The sequence below is a fragment of the Netta rufina genome, assembly GCF_964035555.1.
Source record: "Netta rufina genome assembly, chromosome: 11".
Classification (NCBI taxonomy): Eukaryota; Metazoa; Chordata; class Aves; order Anseriformes; family Anatidae; genus Netta; species Netta rufina.
In genome coordinates, this window is record NC_140134.1 from 7,277,271 (window position 1) to 7,289,439 (window position 12,169).

Consider the following 12,169-nt stretch of genomic DNA (forward strand, 5'->3'; position numbering starts at 1 on the left):
AAACAACATAGGTTAACTTGCACCCTTACAGAAGCCCAAATACCACCAGAATCAAAGGAAAAAGTTTAAAAAACAAACAAAAACAAACAAACAAAAAAACACACGCACAACAACTCTCCTTAAGGTTTTTGTCTGAATCCTACAGTTCCACCTTTCAGCATAAGGAAAAATGTCTTATTTTCTATCTTTCTCCTAATTCCTACTAATTTGAATTACCAGGTCAAACAGGAACTTGGAGGATACTAAAATACAGGAGTACAATGTAGAAGCAAAAACAACACATTCATTCTAACATATATTACAGATGTTCATACAAGTTAAGTAATAGCATCATAAAGCAGTCTAACAGGAAATCACAATTAAAACTGCACAGTTGTTTGAATACAAATTATCTCTAAAGAACCTTAAATATAAAACCACAAAAAATATAAATGGAGATGACAGAAGTAGAAAAATTATGAATACAGGTTCCCATGAAAAGAAGAGGTTGGGCATGCTCACGAGGCAGAAGAACAATTAAGAACTGTGGAGATAATGGAAGCACGGGAGCCTTAAGGGCCATGAGAGAGAATTTCTAGCCATAAGAACATCTAGCCATATTCTTTTTTCTGAATTTTTGAGAAATAATAATTTACAGCTCTAACACCTTCAATGGTAAATCATTCTCCTGTGTCACCTCCGCTGCTTTCTTAAGCAACAAACGTCTCTGCAATTGCACTGTCTCTGTTGAGAGGTTGGTTTCTGATATGTGAAAAAAATCCTTAAATAGGTGGATAGCAAACTATCTGGAATAAACAGTCAAACTAAGCAAATCATACAGAATGAAAACACTAATCCACTTCCTCTGAGGATGAACACAAACAGCAACAGCAGGTACTTAACCAGGTGGAATGGAAAAGTTGTTCAACTCAGACATGGAGTTTATGCTGTTTAGCAAAGGAGATTTCCAGGTTAAGGAAATGCAATACACTTTTCAGAAAACTAAACAGTCTGAAGTATTTTTTCTTATTGTCAGGACGGCTTAAATCACAAACCTTCACCCACCCTCCTTCCCCCACCCACACCCCAACTTTATAATTGCAAAACAAAATTTAAACAGAATAATACTCTAATAAACAATTCTATCTAGCTTTCACAATGTATTCTAATTAAAGGACTGCTCTAATAATTCACAGAGAGAAAAGAGAAGTCCCATCATGAAGCACTAGCTCAAAAATGCCATAAGCTGATTTTCAAAGAAGATGGTATGATTGCTATACACGAAATACTACTACTCAAGTAACAGCACAGTACATTTTTCTATGCTACAAGATGTGTAAGATGAAGACGAAAATATTGAAACAATGCTGCCACATAAGAAGAAACAAATCATTCTTTACTACAATATATGCCATAAAAATGACAATAAAAGGTTACTTACATTTTGCATAATAGAAGCCTTTTTATCTGGAGTTATAAAAGATGTAACAGTTTTATAATCTGTGGGCAGCTGAACAGGCATGGTAGGGAAATATGTTTTACCATATCTTGCTGTGCCCTTATAGAAAATAGAGCAACACCAGGAAACAACTTTAGCTGAAATCATGATGACCCAACATTTTTGTAATGAAATATATTAATAATTTATGCAGGTGCAAGTTAGTGTTATGTTAAGAAGACAAAAAAAAGGACTATTAATATATAATTTTTAGCTGTAAGCATACAATGAAGGGGGTTAACAGCCTTACTGCCAAGAATAATTTCCTTATTTTTACTCAGATGCTTTTCACTGAGTTATAATCCCTAACCAAGCATTGGATATTACTTAACAACAAATTCAATCTTGGCATAATATAGTCCGAATACAAATATACTTATTTGAGAATAACAACAGAACAACAAGTATATGTAGGATATTACCATTACAAGAAGATTTTTTTCCAGCCTAAAGGTCAACTGTGTGTTAAATTTTCCTCCCATGATACTCATGATCTCCTGGAGCGTGTAAAACTCAGGGTACTTTTTCACGTGTCCAATACAAGCACTGAATAATTCCTAACAAACAAACAAACAAAACCTTTAAGCATTTGTGTCTTTCATAAGAGTTTCAATAAATTTATTTCCTGCAGTTGCCATACTTCCAATTTCAATATTCTTCCTGTAGATAATACAGAAATATCTAGCAGATCACTGTCAAAGTTTGGAGACATGTTCTGAGAAATTAAGATTGATTATTATTGCTTAAGATAACTGCAAACTGTAAGACATAAAATCATAAATCCCCCACGTTTTTTTTAAAGCATGATTTTTGTCATCACGTTTCCAAACTGTGTTAATGGGAGAAAAAAAATACCTTGTACATGAAAACCCAAAAAGTAAAGTATCTTCATGAAATAAAATCAACCCCTCTGACTTTAGCTATACTTTCTACCCTGTAATAAGTACATGTATTTTTCTGTTTTATTCTGTAAAAGAAAGTGATACGGTACTTAGTAGAACAGACAAATTTTAGCAAGAAGTATTTAACTAGGCCACTTTTTAATTAAAGTGTGATACTACGTGGAAAAAAATCAACAGAAAGTCAACCTGTGATGGGAAAGTTTATCAAATCTGTATTCTGTAATTCTTTTCCCAAAATGTGATATTAAACACTGAATGATATATAAATTGCAGTCATGTTTGATTTTAAAATTGTCAGACTGGATATTTAACACAGCATGAACTTGCAGATGGTTATGATTAAAGCCTGATTAACCTCTGATTAAAGTGACTTTGTAACATACTACTTTGGAGGAAAGCTTAACATTCTGCTCAATGCGTGCTCCAGTAGTGTATGTTTATTTTCAGATTGTCATTGTAAATGCACTTAAAGAGTGATTTCTTCCTTCCCAATAGGATCTCACATTGATGACTTACTATACCTTTCTACAGTATTGCATTCAATGACCTCACTTCTGTCATATCTTATTGACTACATCTGAACTGTGGGCCAACTCACGCTGGACGGCGTAAGTGGAATTCCATGGCTCAACCAGACATGGAATCAGCAGAAGTTCTGGGAACACCACATCCCATGAGCAGTATGTATCTATCTTAATCGCAATTTCAATATGATTGTTTAAGAAGGATACAAATTAAAAATGGCATTGACAATTACCTCAGTATAAAGTACTGCATCTTCAGAGATGTTATCGTAGTCTTGGATACAGCTTTTTGCAGCATTTTGAGCAAATTTCATAAATTCTGCAACTTCATTGTTTACTGCTTCTTTCATTTGCTGGGGAGGGGAAAAAATAATTCTCATTTTTAAGTCACAGTGGAAACCTGTAGGCTAGGTATGTAAACAGCAAATTTCCAGAGAGGTAGCACAGGCAATGGGTATAAGGAAGGGCACAGATTCCATTTCATGATCAATCTGGCAAGTCTCTGCATGCCTTCAGTTTCACAAGTTAAAAAAAAACAAAACATAACAAAACAAAATCACGTTTGCAAGATTAGGCCCACTTCCTTTAAAAACAAAGGAAAATAGAGCAAGCTTTTTTTGACCATGCATTGGTGGTTAAAAGAAGTAAAAGAGGGGAGGGGGGGTTTAAAAGACACTATTGGAGCAAGTTTACATTGACAAAGTGAGGTTATCTGAGCTCTGACTTAATAAGCAATTACAGTGTAAATAGCAACAATGCAGTAAGTACTGATTTGCCCAGAGACTTTCCCACTGATACAGCACTAAGCAAAGGAATTGGCATTTACAAGGAAGCACAGGATACCAAATGCAATGGCTCTAAAACATTTACTGATTAATTACCACATGCACTTCAGCTAAAATTATACGACCAACCAACATGAAACATTTTAGCTCCTGCTAAAAAGAAAAAAAGACAATAGTTTTCAATTAAAAAAAAGAACCTTCCCTTTATTTAAAAATGTCACCCCAAATACTTTTAATATGGTATTATGAGTGGCAATGAAGGTTTAAAGGGAGTTATAACAAATTCAATTTTAAAACGTTTCTGCTACGTAGTAAGACTCTCCTTTGTGACATTCATGTGTGTATTAATCTGCACATACACTTACCAAATACATGAGTAATTCTCTTTGATTTGCTGCATTGAGTGGAAAATGGTTGGTTTTTTTTGAGAACTTTGTCATCAGATATAAGTATGTTTTCTGCTCCTTCTCAGTCAAACAAGAAGTAAATGGATAGGGGAGTCTAGGCTCTGGAAAAGGATGATCATCAGTTGTGGATTTATCATCCACCTCCAATGGATCTGCAGCCTGTGTGTTACAAGTCTGTTTGTTTTCTGAAGAGTTTGCTGATGCCTCCACATTTTTCTTTGCCACTCTGAAAGAAAAATAGTAAGTGAAACAACTTATGCTTTTCACCCGAAGAGTAATATTTTTCAGAACCAATAAAGACAGTCATGCAAGATTAAATTTCAAATTCTGCAAAATGCATCAAGTGATACTGTGCCATTCCAATCCCTAGCCTAAATCCTAAGAATTTTCTTATTCTGAAACTTCACCTGGGCCATCAGACTAACCCTTAGTACCAACAGCAGGTTTGCTATTGATTTCAAGACCCAAAAAAAGGGTTTTTATATTCTTTTTAAAAGGAGTATATATTCATTTGTGTAATTAATATTGAGACTAAAAAGCTATGTATATTAAACTCTGATTCTTTGCTCTGGAAACACATCAATGAAACGATAGCCTCAACATCTCCTCATTAGCTGATGTGTGGTATTCAGAAAATTTGCACTCCAGAGAGGCCTAACTTATGAGTTGAAGTTATGTCTGTAAAGGGGAAAGACTACCTAGAAAAAGCTTTTCTTTCCCTGTGAAAAAAAAAAAAAAAATTAAAACCTACTTAACTGTCACAATAGGAATTCCAGATCTCTTTAAAGATTTTTGCTAAGAATAGAGTACACAAGCTTCATTTTTCAGTTCTGAACAGTGCTAAAATTATTTGCCAAAAATGGCACTGGACTAAGGTAAAGAGCGTTAGCATCCCTCACAACAACAAAGTAACAGCATTATAAATCTGTTTTTTAAAACAACTCCAGTATGTGAAGACCAGCTTAGCCCTGCTCCATTTAAAATAAGTGGTTTTTAGAAAGAAAATATTTAAGGTTAACAAAATGAATGTTAACTGCTGATCTTGGAAAAAGCATATTTTTAAGATACGGTTCCAGAAGGAGAAAACATCTCAGGCGTTATTCAAACCCAACAGTATCACGTCCACAGTTCTTAATAATACTTCACAGCTGTCTCTCTGAATATGAGAATGTGTCCATCCTTGTGGCACAAACTGGCAAATTTAATTAAGCTGCAGCAGCAACAAGATGCTGACTCAGATATGCCAATGTAAGAACGTCAAGAAATTCTAGCAGCTTAAATTGGCTATATTCAGCACTGAATGAAATGGCAGCATATCAAGATCATTTCAGTATGCAGTGCTGTCACAATCTTCATCAGGGTGCAAACCAAAATAATCTGACAGAGCTTTTCTGTTCATATTTACAGCATTATACTTTATTTAAGCTGACGGATTAAATTTTTCCCCTTCATTTTATCAGCAACCTGTCTCCACAGCTTCTATGGTGAGAGAACATACGCTTTAGTAAATATTTATCAGAAACCCCAGTATACAAATTGACATGCTTCCTCCAGCTTTTACTTTCATATTTACCCCAACAGGTTACGTTTCTCTTCTTCTTCATAATGGCCACTCAACCCAGTTCCACTGATGCCCAAATTCTTGGGGTTGCAACCTCTTTCTGAGTATAAGCCCTCTTCTACCATACACAACTGAACATAATCACACTCCTAAGTACAGACATGTATTCTCCAAACCCCTTCCCCGCCCATTTTTTTAACCTCATCGAATGGAAGAATCCTACAGCAGTAACAAATAATACCCTGTGAGGATTGTGCTCATCTCAGTCACCACACAGAGAGTTATTCCAACATAGATAACCAGGCAAAACACTTAAATCCCTTTCTCTAGCTAAAGATGTAGGACATGGCGAGACATCTATTCCCCTACAAAGCACGTTTTCAGTATCAGTTAATGAAAACACAGCAATTCCCTTTGGAAAAAATTACTTCTCCACGTGCTAAATTCCTCACTTAGAGCACAACAGCTACCGGAGTTTCCATCCCCATTTTCCATAATGTGAATATTCATCCATCAAGAGAAGCTTTCAGTTCTACCTCCCTAACAGCTGGAGGATTTCTTCAAACAAACAAGGCAATACCCTAAATACAATATTCCAGCCTTTGAAATCCAGCAGCACATAGTACTATCTATGCCAAAATTATTTGTGTCCTCAGCATTTCACTTCCCATCCTTCAGCTAACAGCCTATATAGTTTCCTGATTACCCAAGGAATTAGTTGAATCTCCACTGCAGCTACCTTGCTGTTCTGTGTAAACAGTGCTAGCTACTTCCAAAAGACACAAGTAAAAAGGATTTCACTGCATAGAAACATCAGCCTTCTAGAAAGTGAGAAGACAAGAGACTGACAACAGTTGTTAAAAAGAATTAGGTCTGGTTCATGGGTTACAGACTGTTTATCACGATTGAGTGCTTCAGCCCTCTTTGGTATGCAAAACCAAGCCAAAATAAAACACACCAAAAAAACCCACCACCAAACCAACCCCACACGTGCATCCGACACCGAAACGAAACAACCCTCCCAAAAATATAAGCCCCATTCTGCAAGACAGTAAGGACCAGCCAGAGGTCCCAACCTAAACTCTCCTCCCTTGTGTGGGCTCACACCAGGAAAGGCAGAGCCCAGCTGCTGCCCCACACAGCCATTAACAAATCACGCCATAGCCGGCAGCACACAGGATGCTCGCAAAACACTACGACCACGTATAAATTCGAAAGAACAACTATGAAGAGCAAAGAATATACAAAAAAAAAAATATATATATATATATATATACCTGTTTGATAAATTCCATAGTTCAGACAGGCTTGGAGCCAACGAGTATTTTTCATAAATTTCATGCGAGAAAAATACTTCACTGCCATTTTTTGGTGGAATATCCCTGATAATAAAGAACAAAATAAGAACACTGCAACATACAACAAACTGAAGGCCAAATCTGACCCCGAGGAACAACGAACAGCACTAATTATTAAAAACTGGCAACTACCTATACAGTGTTTCACCCTTCCCTTCTCAGAGGCTATGTATGCAGTGTCAAATTCCCTCGTGGTTTTTAGTAGTTAAGTAAACACCTTCTTCACAGTCCAAAAAGAACAATTTAATTAATTCTGTGTATAAGTTCTAGATGTGGCTACAGGGACACTAATGTAGTTCTATGCTTTCAGACGTTCATCAGCCAAACTCCACCAGAATAAACTCGCTAGAATTTGGAGAAAAAACACAGCCATCCTGTTTGTGCTTCCTCATTAACGGGAGATCGTCTGTCAGCCAGCCCGTGCCACCTGAAGGCTGCTTTGGCATGAAGCCCTTCTCGTGCACAGTGTACACAACACGCATCTTCCCGAACTGCCTCGAAAGCCACGAGGAAAGATTTAACTCTGCCTCCTTCACTCATTAAAAAAGCTGACAATACGGACTCAAAACACCGTCAGTGCCCTGCAGCGTTTCCCTGCGTAACCCCAGCCCCAGCCCTTCCCCCCCTACAGGCCCAGCGGCACAAAATGGCGCCGCCCAGCCCCCGGCCGAGGCGGGAACTCAGACCCCGCCCCGCCCCGCCCGGGCGCATGCGCGTCCCCGCCGCGGTGCCAGCGTGAGCGCGGAGCGCGCCTCCCGCTCGCCTCCCGCTCGTCGCCGCTCCTTAGGCGCGCTCCCGCCGGGCGGGGGGCGGCGGGGAGCGCCCCGCACCCACCACTGCGGCCGCTGCTCCGCCGCCGCCATCTTGGTGCCCCTCAGGGCGACGGCTCCGCCGCCCGCTCGTCGGCCGAGCCCGCCCTCACGGCGCTGGCCAATCAGCGCAGCGCGCGCGGGGATCGGCTGTGCCGAGCCAGCCAATGGCGGCGTAGGCGCGGGCGGGCGGCGGGCTGCGGGCGGCCATCTTGTGGCAGGCGCCGCCGCGGCGAGGGTGCGGGGTCGGGCCGGAGGTGCGTCTGGGGGGCTGCCCCGGGGGCTCGCACCCGCCTCCGCGGCCTTCGCCACGGTGTGGCCCCGACTGGGGAGCGGGCGCCTCGAGGCGCCTGTGCCCGCCTCGGGTGCGATGAGGCGGCCGGACCGGGCTCTGCCGGGCGGTTGGGCCCTCAGGGGGTTTGGCCGCGTGTGAGGGCCGAGGCGCCTCACGGTGGTGGCAGCGCTAAGGGGCTCCCCTCTCCTCCCTGGGCTTTCAGTTTCCCTGGGTTATTCCCTGGGTTACGTGGTAACAGCAGGGCAGAGCCACAAAATCTGCCCCCCGTCCACCCTTTTTAAAATTTTCTGATGATGAGGCTTCCCAGTGTGGTGAAATAGCGAGTTCAAATGTTCTCAGTAGCTGTAGATTTACATCACAGAAAGTCATTCACTTGTGGTTTTATAAGAAAAAGTGATCCTCTTCACAGCTCTACCGATGGAGAAATGAAGAGGAAACTGCATATTGTAGCAGTCAAAGTATTCAGAGCACCTAGTCCTGTAACTAAAACTCTGGGGATTACATACAAATGCCTATCAATGTTGAGAGGGTTCAGAATTTTCGAGAGTACTGCATCAGGGTCTGGGGGTCCAGTAGCAGAGAGGAGGGCCATGAAGATGATCAGAGGGCTGCAGCACCTCTGCTATGAAGACAGGCTGAGAGAGCTGGGGCTGGTCAGTCTGCAACAGAGAAGGCTCTGGGCAGACCGCACTGCGTCCTTGCCATGGTTGAAGGGGGCCTACAAGAAAGATGCGAAAATTGTCTTTGGTAGGATGTGTGCTGATAGGATGAGGATTAATGATTTTAAAAGAGGGTAGAAGTAGATCAGATATTTGGAAGAAATTCCTTATTCTGGGTATGGTGAGGAACAGGTTGCCCAGGGAAGCTATGGATGCCCCTTCCCTGGAACTGTTTAAGGCCAGGTTGGATGGGGCTTTGGGTAACCTGGTCAGGTGGGAGGTGACCCTGCCCATGGCAGGGGTTGGAACTAGGTGGTCTTTAAGGCCCCTTCCAATCCAAACCATTCTGTGAGTCTTTGTCCAAACCCACCACCAACCAAGGAGTCTCTAGTTTGCAGTTCAGCATTAAGAAAATGGTCTGATTTTAATTTTGTGCTTTTTTTTTTTTTTTTGTCTCAGATAGAGGCAGAAAGGTTTTATTTCTCACTGGAGTCCCCCAGAGCCCATTCTTGAAGGTAGCCTTATGAGGAGTAATCTTACTTCAAAGCTGAGGTATGGTGGCAGTTACTTAGCACAATGATTAGAAGACCTGCCCAGGTTGTGAATGTGTCAAGTTAAGTCGAACTTCAGTCTGGCATCTCCCTAAAGCCTGCACTTTCCTTTTTTTTTTTCTTCCTTTAAGTGATATACTTTATAAACATAATTTTCTATTTCTGTGACATAAATGTGAGCACCAGGACACACTCAAAGCCACCAGATCCTAGCCTACAGTTCAGCTTTTGTTACTGGCAGACATGGGAGTCCACAGATTGTCTCTCATTTCACAGTAATTTCTTTTGTTTTACTTTGAATGGATGTTGCCTAACATATCAGTGGCTAGTTCATCCAGTGGCTAGTGTCATCTCCTGCAAATGAAGAGATTGGGCAGAAATCACATCCTGAGGATGAGAAAATTAAACTTGGAATTCCAGTGTCTCAGAGAGTGCTTAAGCCATGAAGTTTGCCCAAGAACAAATGGCACTACTTAGCACTCGCTCTAGGAGTGCAATGGCTTCCATCATTTTTTTCTTGGAGATTCAATATGTAGGTGAAAGCTTCCAGATGCAGTGCTTCAAAGTTGAATGCTAATAACTAATTCTGGATTATGGTCAGGCAAATTAATACTGAGCTGTTAAAGTTCTGCCAAGACTGAGGCACTGCTGGCTAGAGGTACAAAGAGAATTTTACATGCCTGAAGTCTTAAGATAGAAATCAAAGGTGCCCCCAAGTTAGCACAACAGAGGGGAGCTGCAACTTTGAATTTTCATGACTAAATAATACTAAAACTTCAGTTTTGATCCATGAATCCTCTTTCAGAACTAGCCCAAAGTGCAGTCTCCAAATTCACTGGTTAGTTTTTAAGCCAGATTTCTTGTATGGTGCACTCAATGCAGCGAACTGTGATGTTAAAGAAGACACTTTCAAGGATAGGGAAGCTAGACTGATCCAAAATAAATCTGAGGATGTTTATGCTCTTCTTAGCCAAAAGGGGAGCTTAAAAGGTGTTGGGGAGTCTTCTAATTTCCCTGCCATCAAGCGTTTTTGATTTATGTAACAAAAACCTCTTGGTATATGTGCCTGAAAGCACAGCCTAATTTTGTAATTGTTGATCTCTTGAGGATTAAACCTAATACATATCAAGATACAGAAAAACACAAGATTTTACTAACAAAAAGAGTCAAGACAGATTTTTCCATTAGAAGCTGAAGTTTTATTACAGGATAACAGTACATAAAGCACATCTAAAATCGATGTGTTCAATGCACTTAATAAAGGTAATGTAATATTAAAGGTACAGTTTCTAAGTACAATATAACAACATTCATATTAGAATGAAAATTGGAGTATTTAAAAGACAACATTAAATCTCTTATTTTTACAGTCATATTTACAAAATGAATCAAAATACTTTTTTTCGGGACTGAGTAAAATAACAAACTTGAATATAAGCAGGCTATTGTAAGAGTGAATTGGAAAGGTCCATGAAAGTGAAAAGTTAAGTGATTGGGTAAAGATCATTAGCAAAGGTTTAGTACAATACCACTTTAGTATTCCTCTTGATGGCTTACGTTTAATGGTGGCTAGAAAAGGAATTTATACATACTGTACATATAACAGACGGCATACATTTACATGTACAGTATAGTTTCATTTGAAGTTGTGTGTATTTACAGAAATTTGAGCATATCACTCAACGAGGTTTTTGAAGTTCATGTGCTTAATCCTCAAACTGACGTATATTTGAAATCATCATTCATTCTCATTTTGTTACGTTGAACATTTAGTCAACAGGGAAAATATGTTAACCAAATGGTTTTGCATAAATATATCAAACTATTAAAATTAAAACAATAGGGAGAACGTGTTCCTAGCATTATGTATAAGTTAGTACATACAAATTTAAGAGCAACTCCTTTTCTTTTTGAAAATATCAAAAGGTGACTTAAATCAACAAGGGAAAATAAAATTGTCATGGCTTGTATTTAAATAAGATTGTAGCTTCAAGAGGTTTTTATAATTATCCTGATAGTGTTTGCAATTAAACATTCCACTTATGAAAATATACGCACGGTGCAGTAAAGTTTGTATTTATTTTTAGGACAACAGTATGTTTGCTGTTTAAAAAAAATTATTTATATATATATATTCCTTGAATTGAGGGTATAAAAGCAGTGCATGGAAGCCAAGAATCATGGCTTTAAAATTCACTACCTTCTATTATCAAAAAGTGCAGTAAACAGAAACAATTGTATTTAATAAATTGCTCAAAAATCTTTGCTAAAGATCTTATAAATTCAGTAATATTACAGAAAAATTCTAATAAATATTTAAAAGGTTAATTACCTCCTTAGTTAGATATTTGATATCCATTGGTTTTTAAGAATTAACACAAAAACAGTATCTAGAATGAAAGGAACAGGGGATAAGAATACTTTTAAGGGTACATGACTATGTAAATTAAGGTATATATGAAAAATAAAAACAAAACCCCCAGACCTGACAAATGTTGCGAATTCCACTCCTTAATTAACTTTAGTTGCTAGTGGCTGTCCTCAGATACGTATGCGTGATTTATAAAGCATACCCAAGGACTGAATTTAGCCATCGATCTATCATCGAAGATTTACAGAAAATTCCTATTTACAGTAACTGGAGTTAATTGTGTAGGCATAGCCTAGTAACATCTGCGGTTTGAGTGTGTACAGATCCTACTTAACGTGAAGAGGGAGGAAGGCACCCATCAGAATAACATCTATAAATATCAGATGCCACAAGAAGATAGGTATCTACAAACAAGCCAAATAACTACCTCCCTTTCAGACAGACAGCATATTGTAAATAGTTTATACTGC

General features: G+C 39.2%; 1 protein-coding gene across 1 annotated transcript in view; it reads right to left on the reverse strand.

Moving 5' to 3' along the window:
* Nucleotides 1-7,038, reverse strand: part of ANXA2 (annexin A2) — a 64,733-nt gene extending 57,695 nt beyond the window's left edge. The window contains exons 1-5 of the mRNA XM_084293123.1: nt 6,934-7,038; nt 4,054-4,321; nt 3,137-3,256; nt 1,900-2,034; nt 1,421-1,537 (exon numbers count right to left, since the gene is read on the reverse strand). Coding sequence (XP_084149249.1) covers nt 1,421-1,537; nt 1,900-2,034; nt 3,137-3,256; nt 4,054-4,128 — 447 coding nt within the window. The 5' untranslated portion in view covers nt 4,129-4,321; nt 6,934-7,038. The remainder of the gene's footprint in view (nt 1-1,420; nt 1,538-1,899; nt 2,035-3,136; nt 3,257-4,053; nt 4,322-6,933) is intronic.
* Between the last annotated feature and the right edge of the window lie 5,131 nt (nt 7,039-12,169).